The sequence below is a fragment of the Brassica napus genome, chromosome A5 (assembly GCF_020379485.1).
Source record: "Brassica napus cultivar Da-Ae chromosome A5, Da-Ae, whole genome shotgun sequence".
NCBI lineage: Eukaryota > Viridiplantae > Streptophyta > Magnoliopsida > Brassicales > Brassicaceae > Brassica > Brassica napus.
In genome coordinates, this window is record NC_063438.1 from 1,574,294 (window position 1) to 1,600,412 (window position 26,119).

The 26,119-nt window shown below is 36.3% G+C and overlaps 5 protein-coding genes across 11 annotated transcripts; 1 reads left to right on the forward strand and 4 right to left on the reverse strand.

Moving 5' to 3' along the window:
• Window positions 1-464: 464 nt before the first annotated feature.
• Window positions 465-3,279, reverse strand: LOC106454507. Its single transcript, XM_013896626.3, has 3 exons — window positions 3,059-3,279; window positions 2,415-2,912; window positions 465-1,274 (listed from the first exon to the last, which is right to left on the reverse strand). Exons 1-3 carry the CDS (start codon window positions 3,150-3,152, stop codon window positions 754-756), a joined length of 1,113 nt encoding a protein of 370 aa, XP_013752080.2. The 5' UTR covers window positions 3,153-3,279; the 3' UTR covers window positions 465-753.
• Window positions 3,280-8,625: 5,346 nt separating this feature from the next.
• On the forward strand, window positions 8,626-12,004 carry LOC106450647 (leucine-rich repeat receptor-like tyrosine-protein kinase PXC3). The gene is made up of 2 exons (XM_013892352.3): window positions 8,626-11,401; window positions 11,475-12,004. The coding sequence occupies exons 1-2, from the start codon at window positions 9,055-9,057 to the stop codon at window positions 11,801-11,803; spliced, it is 2,676 nt and encodes an 891-aa protein (XP_013747806.2). The 5' UTR covers window positions 8,626-9,054; the 3' UTR covers window positions 11,804-12,004.
• On the reverse strand, window positions 11,957-17,590 carry LOC106450646 (protein SEMI-ROLLED LEAF 2). Of its 7 annotated transcripts, XM_022719012.2 has the most exons (20): window positions 17,455-17,590; window positions 17,141-17,377; window positions 16,691-16,765; window positions 16,500-16,615; window positions 16,206-16,320; window positions 15,972-16,100; window positions 15,846-15,893; window positions 15,554-15,738; window positions 15,273-15,469; window positions 14,896-15,188; window positions 14,673-14,822; window positions 14,220-14,576; window positions 13,943-14,092; window positions 13,720-13,795; window positions 13,493-13,620; window positions 13,145-13,342; window positions 12,921-13,055; window positions 12,717-12,842; window positions 12,391-12,630; window positions 11,957-12,270 (listed from the first exon to the last, which is right to left on the reverse strand). In XM_022719012.2, the coding sequence occupies exons 2-20, from the start codon at window positions 17,273-17,275 to the stop codon at window positions 12,187-12,189; spliced, it is 2,937 nt and encodes a 978-aa protein (XP_022574733.2). In that variant the 5' UTR covers window positions 17,276-17,377; window positions 17,455-17,590; the 3' UTR covers window positions 11,957-12,186. The 7 variants fall into 7 exon arrangements, with proteins under 7 accessions (XP_022574733.2, XP_048635464.1, XP_048635469.1 ...); XM_048779507.1 differs by lacking the exon at window positions 11,957-12,270 and having other exon boundaries at window positions 12,304-12,630; XM_048779512.1 differs by lacking the exons at window positions 11,957-12,270; window positions 17,455-17,590 and having other exon boundaries at window positions 12,304-12,630; window positions 15,972-16,096; window positions 16,500-16,608; window positions 17,141-17,152.
• A 188-nt stretch (window positions 17,591-17,778) lies between these two features.
• LOC106450645 (40S ribosomal protein S2-3) lies at window positions 17,779-19,073 on the reverse strand. Its single transcript, XM_013892347.3, has 2 exons — window positions 18,330-19,073; window positions 17,779-18,096 (listed from the first exon to the last, which is right to left on the reverse strand). Exons 1-2 carry the CDS (start codon window positions 19,020-19,022, stop codon window positions 17,932-17,934), a joined length of 858 nt encoding a protein of 285 aa, XP_013747801.2. The 5' UTR covers window positions 19,023-19,073; the 3' UTR covers window positions 17,779-17,931.
• Window positions 19,074-19,393: 320 nt separating this feature from the next.
• Window positions 19,394-22,565, reverse strand: LOC106454506 (polygalacturonase ADPG2). The gene is made up of 9 exons (XM_013896625.3): window positions 22,155-22,565; window positions 21,856-21,987; window positions 21,591-21,761; window positions 20,843-20,863; window positions 20,550-20,757; window positions 20,353-20,434; window positions 20,145-20,253; window positions 19,934-20,047; window positions 19,394-19,849 (listed from the first exon to the last, which is right to left on the reverse strand). The coding sequence occupies exons 1-9, from the start codon at window positions 22,413-22,415 to the stop codon at window positions 19,640-19,642; spliced, it is 1,308 nt and encodes a 435-aa protein (XP_013752079.2). The 5' UTR covers window positions 22,416-22,565; the 3' UTR covers window positions 19,394-19,639.
• Between the last annotated feature and the right edge of the window lie 3,554 nt (window positions 22,566-26,119).

Genomic DNA, 26,119 nt, shown 5'->3' on the forward strand with positions numbered 1-26,119 from the left:
TTCCATCTACTCTTGAGTCTTGACTTATTAATTCGCATTAGTTAGATAAAACCCAATTGATCTTAGCTTTGCTTTTGTTTTATTCACGAAATATTTATTGCACCATGAATATTACTTAACATGTTAACCAAATTTAAACTTTGAAATCTGGATGACGTTTTGTGTTTAGTCAACTACGTATTCAACTATATTATTGTAATTGAGTCATACGCTAGCATAAACATGGTCAACTTTTTGGTTCTTTTATCTGCAATCGACGTAGTAATTTGTTTTGTTTAATAAAGCTTCATGCTCAATAAAAGTATAATCAAATAAAATAGTTAACGAGATTTACAAAATAAATGCGCCATGTGTGTACACAAGTGATATGAAAGGTAGCTCCAGAAGTCCACATCTGGGTCTGATCCGCTGATTAATCATCGCCCTGATTTGCTCTTCAAGTCAAAATAAAAGAAAGTGTATAGTGATTTTGAATAGAAATGTTAAAATATATAATCTTGAGATGTCACTAATATGCAATCCTTCCTCAAAGCATGTTACATATTACATGTTGAACATTATAAAACACATTGAATCAAAGTAACATAAAACTGTATTTTAAAAAATACTTTTACAGAAATTAAAAATATAGATAAATGTAATTGGAAACGGAACCATGTATGACTTTGTGAATGTTTAGAGAATTGTGCTTACAAATGGATAATATCATTTTATTAGATAAGTATTAGATTATAATTTATACTCAAATAAATTTTAACGTGTCATGACAACACTAACACTGTCAAGCACGGGCCCACAAAGGTGTCCAAAATCATGGAGCTTGGTATGATAAAACCCACTGTAGAACGTTAACCTCGTGCGGTTAGAATCCGCGCGAAACCTGAAACGTCCCACTTTAAACGCTCCTTTACCGTTAGATTCAAACCGAAGCTTAAACGCTGCTTTTCCAGCAAACGCCTCCACCATCATCGATCCGTGACAACCGTTTTGTGCGTCTCCAACCGCGAAGGAGAGCATGTAGTTTCTACCGGCGACGGTGCGGATGATCTGAGCGATGGCGCTTTCTCTCCCGGCGACGAGCTCGACTGCGGCGAGTCCTGAGGGGACTTCGAAGTGGCGGCTATCGATGTACTTGACCGGTTTTAGAGATTCGATGATCCATCCTGGAAGCGGTGAGATGAGATCTTGTACCTTCGCCGGGATTAAGATTCCGGTGGAGAAGTTGTTGAATACATGGGGACCGATCTCAAATCCACCGTTTTTCACAAGGTTTCCTGGTTTATTTACATAGAAAATGAGTTTAAGAATGAAACATCAAACAATATGTAAGATAATAGACCAAATTGCAAAATATTTTAGGTGGGAACTTTGGTTAAAATGGAGTAGCTTTTAAACAACAAAACTCCATCTAAACGGGTTTGGTGTAGATGAAAAACAAGAGAACCAAATTGAGGTTATCTTGTCTATATCCTAACTATAATTTAAAGATTTTTAAAAGAGAATTGGAGTGAGAATAACAATATATGCATGTATTCAACCAAGAATTTGAAGTGATTTGTATTAATAGGATTTATCCGCTGTTATTCAAACATGAATTTAAAAAAATATTTTAGAATCTAGTGTTATTGAACTTGTCATTTCATAAAACACTATGAAATCCAATGTTATTGAACAAAATTTAAGTTGAGAATTTTAAAGTGTTTTAAATGTTTTTAGAATGTTTGAATGAGATTTCTTAGTTATAAAAATAAAAATTTAAATCTCATAGTTTTAGATGAAATTCTAGAGTTGTTTATCAAAAAAATACACCAAATTCTCAGATTCTCCTATAGAAACTCAATAAAAATCAAATCACTTCAAATTTCAGATTCAATACATCCCCTAAATCATCATATGAGAACTTTCTAGAACTCCTCATTCCACTTGTCACTATGTTACTAGTTTATATTTAATTAAAATTGAATTGAATTATTTAAACAAAACTAATTAAAATACTAATATTATGTTTTCAATAAATTTTTGAAAACTTGTATTTGCTCTAATACCATGTTTTTTTTATTTACTTCTTGTGCAACATGTGACCAAATTTTGTTCGTTTATTTATTGTAGCAACTTATGATATACCGTAAGGTTTTGTAAATTTAAAATTCAAATAATTTTTTCAGTATGAAATAATGATTTGCGATCAATGGATGTAATCAATCATGCGATACCAAAACAAATAACAACATGCAAGTTGTGAATAGTCACATAGGTCACCGTCAGATGAAAATGAATATAGCCTAAATAAAATTATGCATTCATTACTATTCTTCTGAGATGAACATGAAAGATATAAAAATGAAAACTGAACCAATTTTAGATTGACAACAAGGACAATTCTATACCAAAATTGACATGATTGATTAAATTACCTCTAGTATACCGAAGAGGGAGAATCTCTTTGATGGCAACAGCGTCAACGAGAGGACCACATGAAGGGTCCTCTTGAACACCAGGGTTATGAAAAGTGATCTTGACCACATCAAACTTTGCTTTGAATGCCCAAGCGTATGTGTCTCCACCATTAGTACTGAACAGGGTTTGGATTGGCAGCTCATTGGTCTGACCGGGAACAGAGATTCGTATGTTCTCATCCTGAGCACAAGTCCTCGTGACCCCAAACGTTAGAGAATAAACCAAGCCACGTTTCACTTTCACATACTGAGATATCGAGGCTAAGTTCCCTAGCCTAGCTGCATGGACTCCACGTGGCACCGCAAAGTAGAAACCTCCGGGTTGTGGACCGCCAGAGACTAATTCGACGTGGCCGGAAATTTCCCAATGAGGAAGAGAGTGTTTGCCGATTATTTGCCTCTTTCTCATGTTTGATTTGTTAGGAACTTGCTCAAAGTTTCCATTTGGGAGAAGCACTGCATGAACATGGATAGCCAAATTCACATTTCATATATAATGTGAAAACTTTAATAATATAGAATATTTTTCTCTTGAATCATTTGCTACGTAACATATCAAATATAGCGTTGAAAGTTAAATGCTATAGTTAGAATGGTCTTACCATCAAGATGAGGAGTTCGTTGTGCAGGTAAGCTATGAGAACCATGGCAAAGAGCAAAAAGGAAAGCCAAACAAAGAGAGATAGCGAGAGACATTGTGAGCTCTTACGCTATGTGACACAAGAAAACAATCTATCAGTTGTATGCTTATATGAAAATATAATTAAGAGAGCTAATTATACAATGGGTGATGATATATGCACAAGTTCCTACCAGCTATATATAGCTGACCTACGTACTAATAATTATACTGCTGTTTGGAATAATTGGAAATATTAAATGATGGAAGAAATATATAAATTAAGTATCATACGGCGATGCACCGTACGTATTAATACGAAAGTGATAACGAAGATAAGTAAGAGCACATTTACTATCCCCACGAAATAAGCCGCAATGTTTGCGGTGTGGCCGTAATGTCCATCATGTTATTCATCAAACTACTTTCAATTTTCTAATCGAAGTTTTCATAATGTGAATTAAACAACCAAGTCAAATCATTTATTTTGTAAATTTTGTGATTATGTAGTCTAAGTTAATAATTGTTTCAGCTAAACGGTGACTACACATTTGTTCTCAAAGAAATACCATAGAGTTCTATCAACTTGCATAAAATTCTAAATATCATATGCTCATATGAACATGCAAGCAATTAATTTCAGTTCATGTAATGTGAAATTTGAATCTCAAGCAAATTATAGACAACTTTTCGGTTCTTTTGGGATAGTTAAATATTAGCAACTAGCTACGTCATTAATTTCATGTGTATAGCAAATTAATATGTATACGGTGGGAGCCTCCAAGTATGGCTTGTGTCGGTTCGTCGGCGTGATTTGCTCCCCAAGTCAAAGACTGGAAAACCAAATATGGATTCCAAAGTGCCTAGATTCTTTCATTTAGTTATATATTAACATTATCGAGTCTCGACAACATATGCATGCATACACACATACACATTATGATTTATGACATGTATATGTGGCTCCTCTGTCCTTTTAAGTACAATGTATATTCTAAATATTACACAGTATTTGTTGTCCTATTTCTCGTTGTGACTCCACATATGTGTTGAGTTAGCCCTGCATATGAAACCAGCCGGAGTTTGAGATGAAACCGGCGACGGGAAGAGAATCTTGTTCATCTCTCCATAGTTGACTTTACTTTTATATAATAAAGCTCGTTGACTTTTTTGGAGCTCACATGATGGGATCCACACACTTAACATTTGACTTCCAAAACCATAATTGTTGTAAGATGGAATCGCTTTAGACATGAACATGGGAAGACAGCCGAAAGTTGACACACACACACGCAATGAAAAAGATTGAAAAACGCTGCAGCTGGTTGGTGTCACACTGTCACTGTATAACTCATAGAATTAGAAGTTTTGATTAACTAGAAATTTATTTGCCCTCGATCATATGAAATAAGATTCTATCAAAAATGAATCAGTAAAAGAACCATCCCCTTCCTCACCACAAACTATAAAATTTGAAATTTACTAACCGTTCTTGCTTTTTAAATATAATTACAAATTTAAGAAACATTTTCTCACAAATTCCTTAACAATACTATGAAAAACCTTACACCAAAATATACTATGAAAAACCAACATCTTCTAATAAAACAACAATGTACTACAATTAGCGACCAATGAATCAAACCTGGTCAGAAAATGTTACTAACCGTATTTATAGAGTGAACTTGGTTGATTAGAACGCTATAAACGCATTTCCACTAGGCTCAATGCGCCATATAATCGTCAACTGTCAACCAACAAGAGATTCACGTTGAATATGATACATTCGGAGAAATTGCGAGAACGTGTATCTCCATACTCACCTTGTTGTTGTGTAAGTATAAATTTCATGTGTTATATACAACTTGGATGGGCTCACCCTGTTACTTGGGCCGCAAACAACAAAAGATCCGTTGATCGATCAGCTTCGAAACCTCTCCCTTCTTAAACCAGCACGACTCATTCATTCATCGATTCATCGTGGTTTTAGAGGTAAGTTCTCTCCTATTTTGAATTGCAAATAGTTCTACAGTAAGCCCATGGGATTTATAGCTCAATCCAATTAGGCCCAAACCACGAACTTTGTTCCGTTTCGGTTCGGAGTTGATTTCTTGAAACGTTTTTGACAAACGGTGAATCGTATATCCAGGACCCTTAGGTTTAGAATTTTAAAATATAATTTGTTGTTCCTTTTTTCATTATCATGAAATTTAATGTTGAAAGTGATATAGTAAAACAAAAGAAATGTCGACGAATGCTTAAAATAAGAGGGACAGACCATGATCTAAAGGTCATGATATGTGTCCGATAAAGCAAGAGCTAAAGTCTCAATCAATATGACTGCCAAAAATATATTTATACAAATTCTGTTTAATCACTTTCCTTCTGAAAAAGTAATAGAAAATAAATGTATAAAATGATGAAAACAATCAACACAAAGTGGGGATAGCTTCCCTTCAACCTTCCACATGCCCCATTTGGTACACTACAAGATGGACAGCCGAGTTATGTCCTTTGACATTTCCTTTTAGCTTTTGTATTTGTTATATTTTATACATAAACTTCAAATACCTAATAGAATCTGGTTAAAAAAAACACACTCACAAGTCACAACCATTATAACACATTAACATTATATGAAAACATCAGAAAGTTACGTAATAGTATAATATATAACAATTATAAAAAAAGGTTCCGGAATTCATTGTTATAAAAATGAACTCTTATGAATGTAAAATTGTACATGTCTCCCAAAAAACAATAACTAAATTGTACTAATTGATAAATGGGAATAATGCTTTTGGTACAACATCCCACAAATCTGTAATGATGAGAGCATAAATCTCGGCCTGATCTCCATTTTAAGAATTTGAAAGCAAAGTCATGAATTGCAATTCACGAATGATTATGCAGAAAGTTAGTTTGATAGGTAAAGCATTCATCTGCTAATGACTTAGCTCTCATTGTAATCATTGATTAACATTTTCTTTAATAACTAATTATGGAAATTTTAAACAACTAATTTGACCTTTTAAGAATATCTTATCTCTTCTTCTTCACGAGTTTAAAGCAACTAGGTGCTTCCATCATTATGTCTTCTCTTTTTCCATGCTCCTCTTCTTATGATTTGTCTGATAACTTATGATTATCTATGGAAAATTAGATTCGTTATGAATTTTTAAAAATTATCTAACTGATGATATATGTATGCATCTAGTGAAATTATGAGATTTAATCTGATTTACACCAAAACGAAAGATCAAAAACCCAAGCCGGATTGAAATGTAGAAAACCAAACCAAAACATGAATACATGTAACTTAGTGATATAATCCATTTATCTTGCTAATTATCGTTTGCATCTGGAAGCTTATATAATCAGAAGTCTACCAAACCGAGAAGAAGAAATTCAATAAAAAATTTCAGTTTTATGATTAGTGAAATTTCACATGAAAACCAAATCCAGGATTGTTTGTGGTTTATAACTGAATACGGTTTGGAATTGGTACATGGATTTGAGAAAACAAAACTTGCTAAAGAATGATGGGACGGGCGGGTGAGTGGTGGTGATCGGAGCAGACAAAGTTTGGCCCTACAATTTTCCCCCACACTCTTCTTTCTATTATTCTCGAGCTTTATTTGCTCATTGGTTAACTCCCAACTATATTTATTTCTTTGAAGTTTTAAAATAATATATAATTATTTGCAGCATAAATAAATGAATATTTGTTGATAAACTATAGTTTTAGGCATTACATGTAATGTATTTATTTTTACTTCATTTTTTCTTACCAATAACATGATTAAAGATGGTAAATGTAGTCTTTCTTAAAACCCCATATTCATGATCTTGAGATTCATTTGTTTCTGGAGTGATGTTAGATATGGAATACGATCTATGTTGTAACAAATACGGAGTGATGGAATTCACAATCATTTATCCATATTTAGCAAAAAAGAAAATTATGAATCACTCAAATATATATTTGAAGTATATAGATAGATTAGAAATCATTTTTTTTTCTATGTAATGCACTCATATTATATTTTTAAAAAGGTGATATCTAATTTCTAGCTTGTAATTAATGATCAACACAACAATAACTATCAAAACTTTAAGAGATTAAGAAAAAAGTAGTTAGAGATACATTGATAAACACATATGTTTTGATGTATCCGACATTACTTTCCCATGTTTGGGTCGTTTGTAGAGGAACGCAGAAACTTAAAGACACAACTCCGTATATACTATTTTAGTAAAATCGTTTAATTGAAGAACACTAATTTTATTCTCAGACTGACTCTCCATAAATTAATAATCATCAAAATTTAAAAGAGACTAATTTGACGTTCTGACCGGACATTGGAGAAAACATGTCTTCTACCAACACTCGAGACTTGACAAATCGTTTATTATTACATATATAGAGCATCTTACATTACTTTTTTTTTTTATGATCAAATCCATCTTACATTACTTTTAAGTGGTAATTTGGAAATCAATCATATCCATTCATAATAGAAAAAAACACATAACGCCTGCTCCCGAACGACTCTTTAATTATACGTAGTATATTGTTCTATGTCACCAAAATTGGTAACTATGAACATCGATCGTAGCTAAAGCAATCAACAGAACATCACACGAAAGTAGATTCCCCATTTGGAAAAGTGGTCATTGCATGCCAAACTTTTGATGTAAAAGATCATAGAGATTAGAAAACACGTAAGCTACCAAACTACCTACGATATACGTATATGAGAAGAGAAATATTCCAAGTTGGAGATATTCTTTTAAAATATAATGAATACAGCCCTAATATACAGTAAATAGTAGGATGTTTTAAAGTTTGAGTTGACAGAAAGAGTTTAAGCTTAAAATATCATTAAAAGGCTTCGTTCGTGTATAAAATTCTTGAACAAGTTTTACGTTGTAGATATAACATAAAAATCTTTTCTGCATGTGGATTTAAACATAAAATTCCAAGATTGTGTTGTAATAGCTGAAGATAGATAAACTAAAATGAGAAATTACATTTTGTATATGGAAGGATATTACGTAATTGTGTCTAGTTAAATCCTGGCAATTTTAGCCAATTACACATTTGAGACTAAAATAAATCTAGCTTTAAGATATACTAATATGTGATATAACACGATTAATAATTGCAAAGTGTGTGTAAATTAGGGGGAAATAATCTTCATTTTAGCATACATTGGGATGATAAAGAAAATAGATTTTACCACTTTGGTATTGAACAAGTGACAGTATGGTACAGGAAAACGTCAAAAAGGAAAAAGAATTATCAAAACGTACACTCCCTTTCTTTAATCTTTTTCATAAAAGTTTTTTTTTCTTTTCAAAAAGCAAAAATGTGTCAGACGGATTTATGCATCTTTCATTCATTCATCACTGTCTCGTGAAAAATACTATAAAACTTTATATCAGAAATTAATATAATATTTAAACATATCAAAAAGAAAAGGAAAAAAATTCCCTCCTGTCCAAGTGCGTTTGCTTTTTGTAGGAGTCTCTCTCTCTCTATCTCTGAAGTGAGGATCTTTGTTTGGTTCTGCAATAATAATTTCGTGTTTTTGTTTATAAAACACGAAATGTATTCTCTTCTCTCTAGTACGCATAGACCCTACTCTATGATCAAACTCTGCTTTCCCTCTTCTCTTTCTTTATCTCCCTGAAACTATGGGCTTTGTTCTCTCTTTCTCTCTCTCTGTCTGTCCCTAAAGGCACAGCAACAACACTCACAGTCACACTTAAAAGCACTTCCTTTTCTAACCAAATCTGAAATGGGTTTTGCTCGGAAACATCGAAAAACAGTTACTTTGACTCCAAAACCAGAGCTTTAATCCGTGTTTCACGGCCTAAAGATCAAGACTTTTAACTCTTCCTCTCTCCTTTTCTTGATGATACAAATGAAGAAGAACAAAAGTGTGTGATTGAGTATACTTAATTAAAAAAAATATGGCATTATGGTGCATGTCAGTTCTTCTGATTCTTGGGTTCCTATCAAAATCTGATCTTGGTGAAGCTCAGCTAAGCGATGAAGCTGCATTGTTAGCTATTAAGAGAGACCTTAGAGTTCCAGGATGGGGTAGTAGCAGCAGAGAGTACTGTACTTGGGATAGGGTCAAGTGTGGTGCCAACACTTCCTTTGTTGAGACGCTTGATCTCTCAGGGCTTCAGCTTAGAGGTAACGTCACTTTAATCTCCGACCTCAGAAGCTTAAAGCATCTAGATCTCTCTCGTAACAGCTTCACCGGACCGATTCCTGCATCTCTCGGCAACTTGTCTGAGCTTGAGTTTCTTGATTTGTCCCTGAACCGTTTTGCTGGAGCCATTCCAGTTGAGTTTGGTAACCTTAGAGGTCTTAGATGGCTTAACGTTTCTAACAACTTGCTTGTGGGAGAGATACCTGATGAGCTTATGTCTCTAGAGAGGTTAGAGGAGTTTCAAGTCTCTGGAAACGGCTTAAACGGTTCTATACCTCACTGGGTAGGGAACCTGAGTAACCTCAAGGTGTTTACAGCTTATGAGAATGAGTTGGTAGGTGAGATACCTAAAGGGTTAGGTGTGGTTTCTGAACTGGAGTTATTGAACCTTCACTCAAACCAGCTTGTGGGGAAGATTCCAAAGGGGGTTTTTGAGAAAGGGAAGCTTAAAGTTTTGGTCTTGACGCAGAATAGATTCACCGGTGAGCTCCCTGAAGAGATGGGAATCTGCAGCGGCCTCTCCAGCATTAGAATTGGGAACAACGAGCTTGTAGGAGTCATTCCGAAGACAATAGGAAACATAAGTGGACTTACCTACTTTGAAGCAGACAATAACAATCTCTCAGATGAGATTGTTGCAGAGTTCTCAAAGTGTTCTAACCTCACTCTCCTGAATCTAGCAGCTAATGGGTTCACTGGAACCATTCCAGCAGAGGTTGGTCAGCTCATGAGTCTTCAAGAGCTGATTCTCTCTGGTAACAGTCTCTTTGGGGAGATCCCCAAATCATTTCTTGGATTAGGAAACCTCAACAAGCTTGATTTAAGTAACAACAGACTCAACGGCACCATCCCTAAGGAGCTTTGCGGTATGCCGAGGCTTCAGTATCTGCTCCTTGATCAGAACTCCATAAGAGGAGACATCCCACATGAGATTGGAAACTGTATGAAGCTGCTTGAGCTTCAGCTAGGTCGAAACTACTTGACCGGAACCATTCCTCCTGAGATTGGTCACATGAGGAGCTTACAGATAGCTCTAAACTTGAGTTTCAACCATCTTCATGGACCCTTGCCTGCCGAGTTAGGAAGACTAGACAAGCTTGTCTCACTGGATGTCTCTAACAATATGCTTACAGGAACCATACCGCAGCTACTAAAAGGCATGATGAGTTTGTTCGAAGTTAATTTCTCAAACAACCTCTTGACCGGTCCAGTTCCAGTCTTTGTTCCATTTCAAAAGTCTCCAAACTCGAGCTTTTCCGGGAACAAAGAGCTTTGTGGAGCGCCGTTGAGCTCTTCTTGTGGATATTCTGATGATATTGAACATTTGAGGTACAATCACAGAGTCTCCTACAGGATTGTGCTCGCAGTGATTGGTTCAGGTGTTGCTGTGTTTGTATCAGTCACCGTGGTGGTGGTTCTCTTCATGATGAGGGAGAAGCAAGAGAAAGCAGCAGCGGGTAAAAACGTCGATGTTGAAGAACACGTTGAGGATGAGCAACCAGCGATTATAGCCGGAGATGTCTTCCTTGAGAATCTTAAACAAGGGATTGATCTAGACGCAGTTGTGAAAGCAACTATGAAGGAGTCAAATAAACTCAGCACAGGAACGTTCAGTTCGGTTTATAAAGCAGTCATGCCTTCAGGGATGATTGTTTCGGTGAAGAAACTCAAATCCATGGATAGAGCAATAACTCAGCATCAGAACAAGATGATCAGAGAGCTTGAAAGACTCAGCAAACTTTGCCATGATCATTTGGTTACACCGATTGGGTTTGTTATATATGAAGATGTTGCTCTCTTGTTGCATCAGCATTTACCTAATGGTAACTTAGCTCAGCTGATTCATGAGTCCTCCAAGAAGCCAGAGTACCAACCTGACTGGCCAATGAGACTGTCCATAGCCGTTGGAGTAGCTGAAGGCTTAGCGTTTCTCCACCAGGTCGCCATTATTCACCTTGATGTTTCCTCTAGTAATGTCCTGCTAGACTCTGGCTACAAACCTGTGCTTGGGGAAATCGAAATATCGAAACTTATAGATCCATCTCGAGGCACCGCAAGTATTAGCTCAGTTGCTGGTTCCTTTGGCTACATTCCTCCAGGTATTATAAAAATGTCTATGGTTTCTGTTAACTTCATAGACTCCAACACATTTCTTTGTTTTTTCTTCCTCAGAGTATGCATACACAATGCAAGTGACTGCACCTGGGAATGTATACAGCTACGGAGTGGTGTTGCTTGAGATTCTAACCTCAAGAGCGCCGGTGGAGGAAGAGTTTGGTGAAGGAGTGGATTTGGTGAAATGGGTACATGGAGCTTCAGGGAGAGGGGAGACACCGGAACAGATACTTGACGCCAAGCTTAGCACTGTATCTTTTGCTTGGAGGAGGGAGATGCTTGCAGCTCTGAAAGTCGCATTGCTTTGCACAGATATCACACCTGCAAAAAGGCCAAAGATGAAGAAAGTAGTTGAAATGCTTCAAGAGGTTAAGCAAAGTAAATGAGAGAACTGAATATAGTTTCTTTTGTGACATTCATATACAAAAAACGCATTCCTGTATATGCGAGCTTCTCTCATCTGTGCATTATGTAGAGTTTTATGATGAAATGCAATCTTGGATTTGCTTATCTGCTTATTTAATTGAAAAATTATAAACTAGATCACGGAAGAATCAATGTACATTATTGTAATACTGTTCAACAAAGCGTTTCTTGTAGAATCAAAGAATCGTTAGATTACAAGACCAAGTGAAAACCAGATGGCACCTTCACACCGGAAAGAAACAATTGAATTGCATAAAAGAATTGAGTATACCTACAAGGGAATGGTCTAATTACAGCAAACCTATTTTGTTTTTTTTTTAGTTCTTCACTGGATCAAAGTGTATCAACAACCAGCAGCTTTAAGGAAGTTGTCGTACGGGGTTGAGGCTGGTAGTTTGTATGCTTGGAGTTCTGAGTAGCACTGTGTCTGAATAGTTCCCATCAATACAGAAAAAAAATATTAGAGAATAGGTACCAAACCAAATTGGTCAGTAGATATCTGGATCCAGTACACAATATAAAAGAGTAATCTATAGCAAAGGCATACCTCGGTGTGAAATGCTGAATTGATCATAGGAAGAAAAGTTGCGATCTTAATCTCCTCATCATGCTGTCCTGGAGAGCCGTTAACAGAACTTTTATGTCGTAGCTGAGAATTGAAAAGGCTCGAAATCTTCTGCTGTTTCCCCGTTAATAGATCCTCACAATGAAGCGTCATTTCTTTGTATGAAGCATCGGCTGCAGTATGGAAGGATATTAGACCCATTTGACGTGTTGTCTCTACGATCTTTCAACAAAACAAAAATAAGTATAGTTAGTATCAAACTAATCTTGGTGATGAATCTGTAAAATCTAATTTCTAGTGTAACTTACAGATTCTAGAATTTGATTCACAGTCAGGAGGTCTGGCACTTCAGCAACTGTTAATGGATTATTATCTGCAACTGTTTCAGTGACATTTCCAAATTCTTGATCCTCGTGAGAGAAGAGTGCCGCAAGCTGAAGATACAGACCAAGGTTCAACACAATTTTCATCTCAAGGGTTCACAGTCAGGAAACAAAAGAACTCGTACTTACGTTTTGGTGTTTAACATCTCCAAGGTCAGCCTGAAAGGATGTCTGAGTGTCTTCTAAAAAGCGGGTTCCAAGAGGACATGCATCATCCGGCATGAACTCAGTGAGCAACTGCTCTTGCATTTTCTCCATTTCAGACTGAAAAATAGTTTACTGTGGTTATAAGTTGATTTACCAAGGCTAGGGCGATTTAGTGGGGGGGGAGGTAGTGATAGGAAACGACTTACACTGCACATATTTTCCAAGCTTTTGACAATTTCATAGACGAGGGTTCCTCTGCTATGCTCAGTGGAGACTGCTATCTTTGAAAGAGTATCCAGAGCTGAAGCATCATCTTCTTCGGTTCCATACGCAACGATATGCAACTGATCTGGATTTACAGCCTTCAACTTGTGATCTTCAACCAAATGCAAGAATGGATCAAGCTGAATCAGGTAGAAGAGGAAGTTAAAGCAAAGAAGTCTGGTTGGAATTTCAAGAGCTCAATAATGTTGCGTAAATTGAGTTGGGCGCAATAATTCCAAGAGAAGCAAAATATCAATGTAGCAACATTCACATCAGAGTGATCAGCGTACCGTTGGTCCGCGAAGTGCTACTTTTGCAAAATCCGCCAAAGAGAAAAGATTAAATGCTTTTGAGGAGAAAAGAACCATTGATGTAGCCAGAGTGAAGAGTGACCTTCGTCGGGACGGAGGGAGTGGCCCTGAAAATAGGACGAACAATTGACTCATAAGAGTCTACATCATAGTTTCCAAACCGAAAAAAAAACAAAGATAAAGGCTCAAAACATGTGGTAGCTCACCTCCTTCCATTAAAGATATATCTCGCAAAGAAAGTGCCATTTGGAAACTTCGAATCAAAGCGTCGTGACTTGAATTCTGAGAGATAAGAAGTTTTAGATATGTTTTTGTAAGCAAATAATTCATAAGGAGACCTAGTCAGACTTAACTCATACATCTTAAAAACAATAAGAAACACTCAGATGCAGAGGTATAGCAAGTATTGAGATATGAAACATAAATTACCTTGAAACCAGAGAACAACAATACAAGACTGTAGGTGTTAGCAATCGCCTCATAATTTTCTGGCGTATTTGCAGGAGATATGGACTGCGCCCAGAGTGATGAAAGTAAAAGACCTATCTGGTGACTACTTAGCCTTATACAAACAGCGTCCTGAGCATCATATAAAAAAAATCATATTAGAGGATGGAAATTGATCCAAGGTGTACCTTAAATCTGTAATAGGTTTAACTTTGGCCTCAAGAAGATTAAATGAATCATGAACACTAAAAGAATGTACCAGCTCAGAGTTATCTGCTACCGAGTCCACAGATTGATTCCAACTGCTATACGCCTGACCGTATGAAGATTTTATTCGGTCAAGGATTTCGTTTTGGCTCTTATCGGAAGTTAGAACTGACGAAACTTTATCCTTCCTCAGCTTCTCGAAAAGGGCTGCTGAGGAGGAAAAGACAGACGCATTTCTTGAAAGGGAACGAGGAAGACCCATTCCCTTCTTAAGTTCAGTAGTGGTTGAGGAGGGACGGGGGCAGACTGAGGTTGGTACCAGCACAACAGAAAATATACGGTGGGCGCCAATCCGTGTCTTATGATCTGGATGGACCAGTAATTGATGGAATAAGGCCTCGGGAAAAGCCTGAAGCGAGAAGAAGTAATAAATTTCATTAGAACTGGACTAATCTCTCAATGACAAGAAAAAAATTAATAATACTAGATGTTACAGGGAGGTTGCCTTATTTTGATATGACAGATTTGGAATAGAGGCTATAATTTGAGCAGTGCGAAAAACAGCAGCCATTGTGGTCCTTGCTACATCTGTGACAGCTGAGATATTCTCCAACAGCATAGCCATTGCATCTAAAATTGGTCCAGCATCTCCAACCTTTGAAACATTGAAAAATCAGGCACACATCTCTTTAAAGAAGAGATATAAAATTTGCTCAACAGTAATATACCTTTTTGGTCAGTTGAACGAGGCACTTATCGACAGCTACACTGGCCAATCTATTACAGTTTGCTACGTCAGTTGGCAGATTTGATTCATCAAGAGAAGAGTGCATGCATTTTCTCAAATGCCTCATGATATCACTAATTGCGCTGACTATTGCTACTGAGTGTTCAACTTTTGCATTTTCAGCAAGGGAGGTGGTAAGCTCTAAAATGCTGAGCTGCATTCTTGGCTGTTTAAGCACACTTTTATGATCAAGGTGTTTAATTAACATGGACAGTATGAAGTGTGTTCTTTGCCCTGCAAGATTGCAGAACTATTTCAGAACAATGATCATGCAGGAAGAAGGGCTGAATGAAAAAAAAGATATTGAGAGTGTAATACCAGATAATTCCATTAAAAATTGCAAATCCCTTAGAACTGGCAATGCAATAGAATTTTCCGTTGACCAGAGATGTCCCTCGTCAAAGTAACGGAACAAAGACTCGAGTATACGTCTCATGGTTGTGGCATCTTCACCTAGCTTGGCCATGTTGTGTAGGCAAACCTTGGACCAAAAGCTAGGGTCCAAGGAATCTTCCCTGAAAAAAAGAAAAGATTCATTGAAGAGAGGGAAAGAATCCAAATAGGCAAACGTAAGAACAGTTGAAGAAAGAAGAAATTACATTTTCACATTCAGTTCACCCTTGTCATTCACAACCGCTCTCCAAGAAGGAACATTTATGAGGGAATCTGCATGAGCTAGGTGACCTTCATTTTTCAAGACCTCATCCACCCATTTTCTAGCATTATCAATAGCATTGGCTAATTTTTTGGGGTGGCCATAATTTTCCAAGACTCCTGAGACAACCTGCCATGCAAATATTGAATTGCTCAGTTAACAGTTATTAACATGTACTACTTACAACTCTGACGAAGTCAAAAGAAACTAGTGCGTGAACCTGAGATCTAACTTACATTGTCAAAGTCGCTGGGAATATAAGAGTATTCACCCATCAGCCAAATCTATAATAGATAAAGACCAGAATGCATCAGAGTAAGAATAATAGTACCTAGAGAGACATAACAGCATAACCGAGTTACCATTGCTGAAAGGGCTTGAAGTCCTGCTGCACGCAGGCTCCGGGACCTGTCATCATCCCCAACTTCCAGAGCTAGTTGACACAGTTTTGAGAGAACGCCTTCTAAGCTAAACAGGGAACTTCCGTCTGTCTGCGAAATTTGATAGCATGAATCAGTCAATGCTTATGTCCTTAACTGAAAGCACCTTGACATGTAGGTCACAAGAGAATTCTATCAAGCATGTAAGAAGCTGACCTGATTATTTACAAATTCAAAAAGAGACTGACATCCAACTATTTGCATTTCAACTTGTCGAGTCTGATCCAAAAGAGCTTGCACCGTCCTAAGAAAACCACTAGAAAAAAGTGGTCTGGACAAAGAACAATAATCAAATTAACAATACATGCCGAAATACTCCTGCTATCATGATATGTTACAACAACTTTCGAGTTAGTTTCTTGGGTTCTTATGATAAGCCACAGAACATCATGGAGACAAGAGAACAAAATGAATTGTTTGTAGAAGAAAGCTAAAGAAGGATGACCTCACATTTGCTCCTTACAAGTGACCAGAAGCCTTCTGTATATGCACATGACTATCTTGGCCGAATGAAAATTCTCATTCCTCAATTCCTTGTAACATCTTTGTTCGAGCAAATCTGATATCTGTAAAAATCGTAAATTTCAACATTGCTATAACGAGTACTCTGTCTAGACTTGGCGTTGGATGAATAATAATACCTCTGGCATACGAACAGCGTTCTTTGCAGCATACTCACATAGCTTTCCTATCTTCCGGTCATTGGGAGCTTCCTCCTGTGAGAAACGGTAACCAATGAAGGAGTTAAACCAAACCCCACCAAGATAACCAAGAGGGAACATAATGTCTCATCCACAATGACTCAAAAGCGAAATGAAATGTCAACATAGAAAGGATAAGCAAGCAAGATTTAAAAAACAAAAAGACATATTGCATAATTAGCCATGATTTGATCATCAAAAACGTCACTTGAGCCAAAGAGTGGCTGATTTGACCTTCTTATAGCATAGGCAATGTAAGTCAAACCAAGCACAGACACGGCTAAATAACAAAACTTTAACATAGAAAGGGAAAGCAACCAAAGATTAAAACATATTGTAGAACTAGTCATGGGGGGCAATGTAAGTCAAAGATAGGGGCAAATAAGCAACCTGATGACGCGGGAAGATATCAGCAATGAGCTTCTTGTATCTCATCACAGCCTGTCTAGACCTAGGACGCAAGGCAGGGCAAAGAATGCAAAGCCTACCACAAACAGGCACAACTTTCCTCGAGAACGCGCCCATTCTTCAACCCACTGATCAAATTCACAAAAATGTACTCAACTTCTCAAAATGTATCTCCTCCCTCTTGATCAACCGATTCAATCCCTAGAGCTTCCTTCAAAACTGAGGACAGAAGATTATTATCACACCCCGAGAAAATCTAACACAATTTTGATTCCAACGGAAAGCATCAACTTTACCTCGAGATCAAAGCTCCAGTTTTAGCTAAAACGGTGATTAGAAACTTCGATCGAAGCTCTCTCTGATTGTTTTTTTTTCTGTAGTCGCCGGAGAGTCCAGCTAGTGATCTTCCTCAGATACGCTGCGACGCCGTTTCGTTACTTGCTTCGATCAGTTTTTTTAGTTACCGTCTCTAAATAGCAGCGACTTTGATTATTTTATTTTTTCCTGAGTTGTTTTTTCTTTTTAAAATTAGAATTCAGTGTTATGATTTTACTCTACTAGAATTAGAACCTGTGAGTTTCTGTTATTTGTTTCAGTAAGGTAGGAAAAAAAAATTAAAATTGGAACAAATGTGAATTTTTTAAAAAGAAACTGGTTTTGATTTGAAAACAAAACAAAAAGAGCTAAAACATTATCCATCCATAAAATTGAAAAGAAACATAAGATGCAATCCAGCAAAGTTCGACGACCAAAATCAAGGATAATCGGGGGATTTAGGAGGAGGCTTGTTGGTCTTCAACCTCTGTGATGAGTTTCTTAGTTCCCTTCTCGGCCAGCAAATCAGTGTACTCCTGGTACGGTGATTTTTTGAAGCTCGTCTCTTTCCAGAACTCTGGTGTCAGGAATCCATACGTCTTCTGTAGACAATCAAACGTAGCCTGCAAAATACACATGATGTTTATTCAGTGAATGATTCAAAAACTCAATATAACAACAAAAAAAATACTAAAATCTTATACATAACGGATGTTATACTGTAACTAGCAATAACACAAAACAAATCATTCAATCACAATTCTAACTACCTCATCTATATTAGCATTTGGGGGACTAGATTTCTAAAATTTTGGAGCCCAATGGGCTAGGCCCAGTAAAGAAACAAAGTCCAAACCTTAACGAAGTTTCCAAGAGTTTTAGTAGACCCCCTGGAAGAAGTGAACACGTCATCAATCCCAGCGAACTGAAGCACCTTCTTAGGAACCCTAGCCGCCACAATCCCCGCACCTCTCGGAGCCGGCACCATCCTCACCGTCACGGACCCACACTTCCCCGTAACCTTACAAGGAACCGTATGCGGCTTCCCAATCTTGTTCCCCCAGTATCCTCTCCTCACCGGAATCACCGACAGCTTCGCCAATATAATCCCTCCTCTAATCGCCGTAGCAACCTCCTTGGAGCACTTCACACCCAATCCCACGTGCCCGTTCGTGTCCCCGACGACGACGAAGGCCTTGAACCTCGTCCTCTGACCAGCCCTTGTCTGCTTCTGAACCGGCATGATCTTCATCACCTCGTCTTTTAGAGTTGGGCCAACGAGGAGGTCGATGATCTGGTACTCCTTGACGGGGAGGGAGTGGAGGTAGATCTGCTCGAGCTTCTGGATCTTTCCGGCTTGCACGAGACGGCCGAGCTTGGTCACCGGAGTCCATTTCTCCTCCTCGGTGGGACGGCCTCCGCGTCTGCCGCCGCGTCCTCTCGGACCGCCGCGGCCACCGCGGTCGCCGCGACCTCCTCCGAATCCACGACCGAAGCCACCACGGTCTCCACCTCGCTCGGCGCCGCGTTCTCCGCCACGTTCCGCCATTTTGTCGAGAGTTTTTGAGTTGCTGCGATGTGAGTGTTTAGAGTAAGGTAGCGAAAACCCTTAGGTCTTGTCTTATATATGTTAACATAAGGATTCTAGGGTTTCTAAAGGCCTTGTCAGGGCTTGTTTTGTAACACTGATAATGGGCCTCTTAAATCATCGGCCCGGCTTTTAAAACAATGAGACGCTTTGGTCAAGTAACATAACTTTTTGGTGATCAGATCATGTTAAAGAGTAACAGAACTGACCAATTAGGTTTCATTTTTCATGTCTTTAAATTAAAATATTGAGTTTTGACCCAAAAAAAATTAAAATACTGAGTTACACATCATACTTAATCACAACAAAGAATACCATCATTCAGGTCCATATCAACTTAAAAACGTAACTTTTTATTCATTAATTTTACACACACCAATAGTATATGTAGTAGTATACAATAAAACAATAAAATCTCTTGAACATGTTGTTTATGTGTATATTCCTATACTATGTTTCATAATTAGACAATGTTTCTTTTAACTAATTCAATATCCACAAGTATATGTGTATATAGCATACTATTGTATACTCTGTAGCTATGTGTATTTGTATGTGTGTTTGGTTGGTCTAATTAATTAAGTGGATTTGCATTGAGGGAAAACAATGCCTTTATCCATCACATTAGCATTGCTGCAGCTTCCTTTTCCTCCCTTAATGTTCACTTTGTCAAGCACAATCCCTTGGCATGGATAGTTCTTGCTACAGTTCAACGTTATTGCTATGTCCGATGCGCTTGTGCCACTTATGTTCCGGTACACCACGTTCTTCACTTCGACCGCAGATGTCTGAAAATATATGTAGTATAGTGGTTACATCCAAAAATATCTATTACCATGAGTTTAAGAAGTTTTCATCAGATTCGAGCAAACCTGTTCGGTGCATTTGCTCTTGTCGCAATAATCTTGGTCGATTATGATTGGATTCTTCACATTGTCCATCTGAATGTTCTGGAATATGATATCGCTAGCAGTTCCTGACCCTCCCTGAATTGAATAGGTTAATAAGTAGCAAATTAGAAACAAAGTGTGGGAAATGTGAGAAGGCTAGTCTAGACGGAAAGGGCTTGTTTGTGACGTTCACCTGGTAAGTTTTGATCCTAACTCCATTGTCTGTACCAGAAAGCTTAGCACCATCCACAGTCACACCTGATACAAATGCCTTTGAATTGTCATCTCCTAAACTCCCAATGCTGTTCATATTCCAAAAAAAAAGATCAAATGTTCATAAATTTTAAATGATTACGGTTGAAAACATTTAGGTATATAAACTGAAAATAATTCATTGATACCTGATGCCGTGACCGGGACCACAAGTTAAATCATTGATATTAACATTTTGTGATCCAGTTTCAATAGATATACAATCATCACCTATCATTAAGACCAAACTCCATAAATTAAAATGATAAATCCTCTAAACTTTAGGTTCCTTGATATGCAAGCAACTCTTTCTAATCATGGGGATGTAAATAGATATGATAATAACTTGTTCCAATGGTGGATTTGGAGATTTGAATGTTTTGGCTGTTAGTGATGTGTATACCATCGGTGTTAGGACTATCAGCAGGCGCAGTGACCTCAACATTTGAGACCTGGACGTTGGAGCATTTCTCAATCGAAATCTGAATCTGTTGCGCATTTCTCACCCTCAGATTATTCACTCTCAAATTCTTCAAGTTGTAGAAAGTAAGAGTCTGCGTATAAATAATATATAACTTAGTTACCCAGTTATGATCAAAACCATCATTATACTGTATATGAAATAATCGTAAAACGTACCGTTGGTGCGTTTGTGCATGGCTTCATATAACAAAATGATTAAAAAAAAAAGAGTGTCAATATCTTCAATAAATCGATTGTATTATAAAGATGACATGCGGATGTATCTATACTATTAAAACAGGATCATATTGTCCTTTTTACCTTAACCTGCCATTTTATTTAATAACATTGCATGTTTCATTAAAAACAATCAAGTAATATTAATAATACATCTATATTGGGCCTTTTTTTTTTGGATCCAGCCCACATCAGATCTCTCTTGGGCCATTTGGGTCGATTAAGAAATCAGATCCAATTCTCACATTTTTTTTTCCTTTGGGCCATTGAGTCCAAGTTCAAATAATAATTTTTTCAACTATTCTTAATTATTATTTTTTTTCTTTTCTTAATATAATTTAAGCATTCATAAAAAATTGAATTTTTTCATTGAAAAGTATAAATATTTATTAAAAGTATATAACTTTTTTATTAAAATATTAACCACATAATAAAATTAATTATACCAACTTAATTCATTAAAGAAATAAAGTTTAATTTTTTTAAATATAAATAGTCATTTAAAATGAAATACGATAAATAAAGATAAAAAGTTTAAGTCTTTTATAAAATAAAACACAAATATATGAAAATATGACATTTACTAAATATTTGTCAATTGAAAAAAAATAATAATAAACCTGCGCTTTGAAAGCGCGTGTCAAAATCTAGTATTCATTAAATGAAACATTTACATACACACACACACCTGAGCTTCGTTCCGTTTGCATGAGTTTTGCCACCACGTTTCGCCGTTTCCGTTGACAGTTCCGGTGGCTCCACCATCTACATACAGACTGTTAACGCTATCAAACGTAATCCATTTGGTGATATCTTTGTAGTCTGATCGTTTTTGAGATGCCGATAATGTTCCGAAGATCTGTAGTTCCATTCAGCAAACGCTCATTTAATTAATATATTCAAATCCTTATATGTGATCATATATAGTACAAGTAGTCAACTATGTACTTCACCTGAACGGTAATGATTGATTTGCATGGACCATTTAATCGAATAGACTTGAGGAAGTAAGTCTTCCCTTCAGGAACTAAGAGATTAACAGCTCCAATTGAAGAACATGCTTTATTCCATGCATTCACGAACGCCTGATATGCATGCATGCAAGGATCATTAGCACAAACAACGTAAAGTTGTATACATGACCGTCTCATGAGTTTATATTTAGAAGCCATGTACATATTTTTGGATGTTATAACTAAGATAAATAATATATGGATATGATCCTAGGAAGTACGTGTATATGCATATATACCTGCGTGTCATCGGTTTTTCCATCTCCTTTAGCTCCAAAATCAGAAACACTAACGGTGGTTGGAGGCCGCGAAGAGACTCGTGCAAAGCTTTTCAAACGTGTACCATCATCTCTTCGCTTTATTAAGCTATTGGATTTGAAATTTCCATAAGAATGATGATGATCATATCCATTAATGCTGCTTCTTGAAGCTTCGCACCATGAGAGCATCAAAAGAGCCCATAATAGGAACCCGGCTAAAAGTTGGCAACAACGAGCCATTAATGTTGGTATGGAATACAAGTCGTTTTTGGGGGGTAGATTGAGAAATGTTTGATGTTTGTGATTCTTGTCTTTATGTTAGTTTGTTTTTGAAATTGTTGTGTCGACGAACGTGTATTTATAGACAATCAAAAGGAACAGTAAAAGTTTGGTTTCTTAAGCTTGAATGAGTTTGAGGTATGGACTGAAATTGAGATTGTACTTTAGGCTATATAGTCTATATATTTTTCTTTCATTAGAGTTTCATACTTTTACTCTCTCTTGTTTATTTATTTATTGATTTATGTTGTCTCTTAGTGAGACGATGCTTATTGTATTTTCTGCAAGAAACATCGCTTAATGATTTAAGGCAATTGGAAGTTTTTTATTGTTATTGGTACATGTTTTTTCAAGAAAATTGAGTTTCAAGTTGTGAATTGAACATACACCGAAGAAAATTATTGTGACAAACGACGGGTTTATGATGCAGCTATGAGTTCTTGTAACAATTAATATTAGTATATATGGTTCACCATGGCAGTCACATGAGTATCATCATCAATCAAGAATCACTGTCCAGTTTTCTATATCTTTTCATAGCAGACGGCATGATGTGTAGTTTTACCTTATATATATATATATATATGTTTAATAACTATAAAAGGATATAAACAAAAAAAAGGCTAAAATAGGAAATATATAATATAAACTCATATGTTATATATTCTCAAATTCGAATTTACGTGCAAGATACATAATACAAAACAGGTGTTATTGGAAATAAAAGAACAGTCGTAATTTCGTGTACTATACAGATATGCGTAATTTTTGCAAAGAAAAAAAAATGCAACTTTTAAATGTTTTTGCTGGTGCATAACGAACTTATATGTTCGTGAATGTTCAAGTTGGAAAGGCGATAACTACCGATCATGTGACTGCCGCATTTTCTTCCGTTTTGATCTCATTGCTTGTATTGAAAGAATGAAATTTGGCGTTTAATTACATAGTCAAAATATCAACGTCATATGTATTAGACTTTCTGTTTGTTTGTTTGTTTGTCAAGTCGGGCCGTTATTGGCTACTAAAAATGCATATTTTTTGCTGTTCCCATCACCCACGTAAATCGGTTTATTAATGCATGGATATCAATCAAATCATTAATCTGACCTTTTACACCCTCAACGAAGAAAAAATGGAAACACAAATGCACCAAAGAAAACTACGTACGTACATTTCAAACATAGTTCTGCGGCACACAAATTGCGTATGGCTGCCAAGTTAGGCGCAGCACGTGAGACTTGATTGAGTTAAGATTTAAGAACATACATATGTGAACATGTGTTTCCCGTTGAATAAATGTTCATGTTTTAGCTGAAATTTTTTAGGTTTTTCTTTTTTTGTCAAAGAGGATTTTTAGTCTGTGCAGTATTTGAAATTAACACGTGGTCAAATTTCAATGCCATTTAACATGTAATTGAACAGTAAAAACTGGAGAGTTAAGAATCATGCATGAACCTCAGATTTTGTAATGCACAGTAGGTAATTATCGACTATGCAAAATATATAATATAGATCATCTAATAGACGTACATAAAATGGAAACGTATTTACATCATACAGATATATCATAAAGCATGTGTAAAGCTTGCTTGAAAGACTCGAAGGTATGGACGAAAGCATGACTTCTTGGAAACTTTCCTGGTCGTTGCTATAAGTTTCCTTAATTATAGGTTCTTGTTCATCCTTTGAAAAAAATTATGTGATGTATAGGATTCAACATGTCCATTGTTTTTTTTAGAGATCTTATGTTATAATTCACGCTTAAGAGATTTCAAAGTTTGGTGTTACTCAATATTTAAATGTAATATTATTGAACCCAAATGATTTTTTTTTTATATTGAGTGCTTGCAAAACAGTTCAGGAAACTTGTATTCTTTGGATACATACTATATAATATATGTTATCTCCTATACATACTATTAATCTCATACCACAGCAAAAAATAATATAATACTTCACATTTTAAACATAATCTATATCTCATGTATCCTATGTCCATCCATTATCCAAATCTTCACACGAGCATTTGGATAAGGATCTAATTTATACATCCAATATGTCCATCCATATACGGATATCCCACAGACAAACATCATTTAAAATGTATTTAGTATATTCTTAAAACAGAAATTCAAATAGAATTAATTATTGGACCAAAGTTAATTATAGTTGAATTCTTTGATTAGATTGTTTTAAATATGGAAAATGGTGTCCGTGCGCACATATACACACACATATATGAAAATCTTTATGAATAATATACACATAAGGAGTATACCCATAACCGGACCAACAGCAAACTCTATGAATTTGTACGTTGTTATTGTGGAGATCAAAGATATCATGGAAAGGACACCAAAAGCCAAAGAGATCTCGTCAACGTATCTACTGAACGGATACCAGCGATGGCATCGGCAGCTGAATGCCTTAACTAATAGGTACATCAGGAAAGTTACGCCGTAGATCCTCAGTCGTATCACCGACCGTTGTGCCGGATGGCGGAGCTGCCGCGACTCCATTATTATCGTTTCTGTTAGCCGTCGTATCCATGAACACGAACACCATCAGGAAGACATTGATGATCAATGTGTGTAGAGCGGCTGAGAGCAACTCGTATTTGCGAGCAATCGAAACGACGATGAGAATATTATATAAAAAAAAAAACAAAAAAGCTCCAAAGGGGAGTTCAATTACCTCGACACTACAAGTGGATACGGCGGCAAAGGAGAAGGCAATTTCGTCAAAGATCATCGAGTAGCAGCTCCAGAGTGAGCTGATGCTCTTCATAGAGCAATTTCTTCCAATAACTTATAATTTTGGAGGCGTTCATACACCTACACAACGCTTCTTCGATCGAAAGCAAGGACAATTAGAGCGTCTGTTTTGATTCTGTTCGCAGTGATGCAACTTGCAGGTCGAAGTGAGAAGAGAGTCGAGAAGGAAATTGAGACTAATTTTTTTCTTAACTATTTATCGTTCTTCTTCTTTTTCTTTGGGTGAATTTTTGAGATATTCATATTGAGGCAAAATATTCACCAAATGACTATGTAATAAAGTGAAGCTTGGATCTGATAATTTCACATAGAAATTGACCAGATGCTCTTTTGTGTGGCGTACATCAAAAACGATTTACAAAATCATATTGTACTATATTTATTACACAAATAGTACAGAATAATTGATTATGGTTATTTTTACTTGAGGATTAAAAATTGGTTGAAAAGATGAGGAAATAATGAACGGTAACAGTGTGTAGAACATGCCGATAGGATGATGAGACAACCGTAATAGTTGTGGTGTTGATACTATAGGTAGAATAACAAAATACACAATACATATTATGTTAAAAATCTATTCTATTAGTCTAAAAAAATAGTAATCAGTCTAAAACTGTCAGCACATGAAGCATCCAGAACAAACCTTTCCCAATCTCGAACAGTAATCAATCTCCACTATCATAGAAAATCAATTTTTAACAAAGAAATCAATATGTTGACCAGAAATAGACAAAGAGATAAATATTATGGTTGTAACTCGATTGTTGATTTTTGGAATGGAATGATGTACAATGTCATATTCTATTAATTCAAAAAAAAAATTACTATTTGACATGAATGGAATGGAATACTCATTCCATCAATTCCTCAAAAATAGATAAATACAAA

Excerpts from the sequence above, each read along its gene's own strand:
- LOC106454506 (XM_013896625.3), bottom strand. The coding sequence starts at position 22,415 with ATGGCTCGTTGTTGCCAACTTTTAGCCGGGTTCCTATTATGGGCTCTT. Across the intron at positions 21,762-21,855 it reads AATCAATCATTACCGTTCAG|ATCTTCGGAACATTATCGGC; the intron begins GTGAAGTACATA and ends ATGGAACTACAG. Across the intron at positions 20,864-21,590 it reads GCAAACGGAACGAAGCTCAG|CCATGCACAAACGCACCAAC; the intron begins GTGTGTGTGTGT and ends TGTTATATGAAG.
- LOC106450645 (XM_013892347.3), bottom strand. The coding sequence starts at position 19,022 with ATGGCGGAACGTGGCGGAGAACGCGGCGCCGAGCGAGGTGGAGACCGT. Across the intron at positions 18,097-18,329 it reads CTCTTGGAAACTTCGTTAAG|GCTACGTTTGATTGTCTACA; the intron begins GTTTGGACTTTG and ends TGTATTTTGCAG.
- LOC106450646 (XM_048779507.1), bottom strand. The coding sequence starts at position 17,275 with ATGGGCGCGTTCTCGAGGAAAGTTGTGCCTGTTTGTGGTAGGCTTTGC. Across the intron at positions 16,616-16,690 it reads ACGCTGTTCGTATGCCAGAG|ATATCAGATTTGCTCGAACA; the intron begins GTATTATTATTC and ends CGATTTTTACAG. Across the intron at positions 15,470-15,553 it reads GGTGAACTGAATGTGAAAAT|GGAAGATTCCTTGGACCCTA; the intron begins GTAATTTCTTCT and ends TCTTTTTTTCAG.
- LOC106454507 (XM_013896626.3), bottom strand. The coding sequence starts at position 3,152 with ATGTCTCTCGCTATCTCTCTTTGTTTGGCTTTCCTTTTTGCTCTTTGC. Across the intron at positions 2,913-3,058 it reads ACGAACTCCTCATCTTGATG|TGCTTCTCCCAAATGGAAAC; the intron begins GTAAGACCATTC and ends ATGTTCATGCAG. Across the intron at positions 1,275-2,414 it reads CCCTCTTCGGTATACTAGAG|GAAACCTTGTGAAAAACGGT; the intron begins GTAATTTAATCA and ends TAAATAAACCAG.
- LOC106450647 (XM_013892352.3), top strand. The coding sequence starts at position 9,055 with ATGGCATTATGGTGCATGTCAGTTCTTCTGATTCTTGGGTTCCTATCA. Across the intron at positions 11,402-11,474 it reads CTTTGGCTACATTCCTCCAG|AGTATGCATACACAATGCAA; the intron begins GTATTATAAAAA and ends TTTCTTCCTCAG.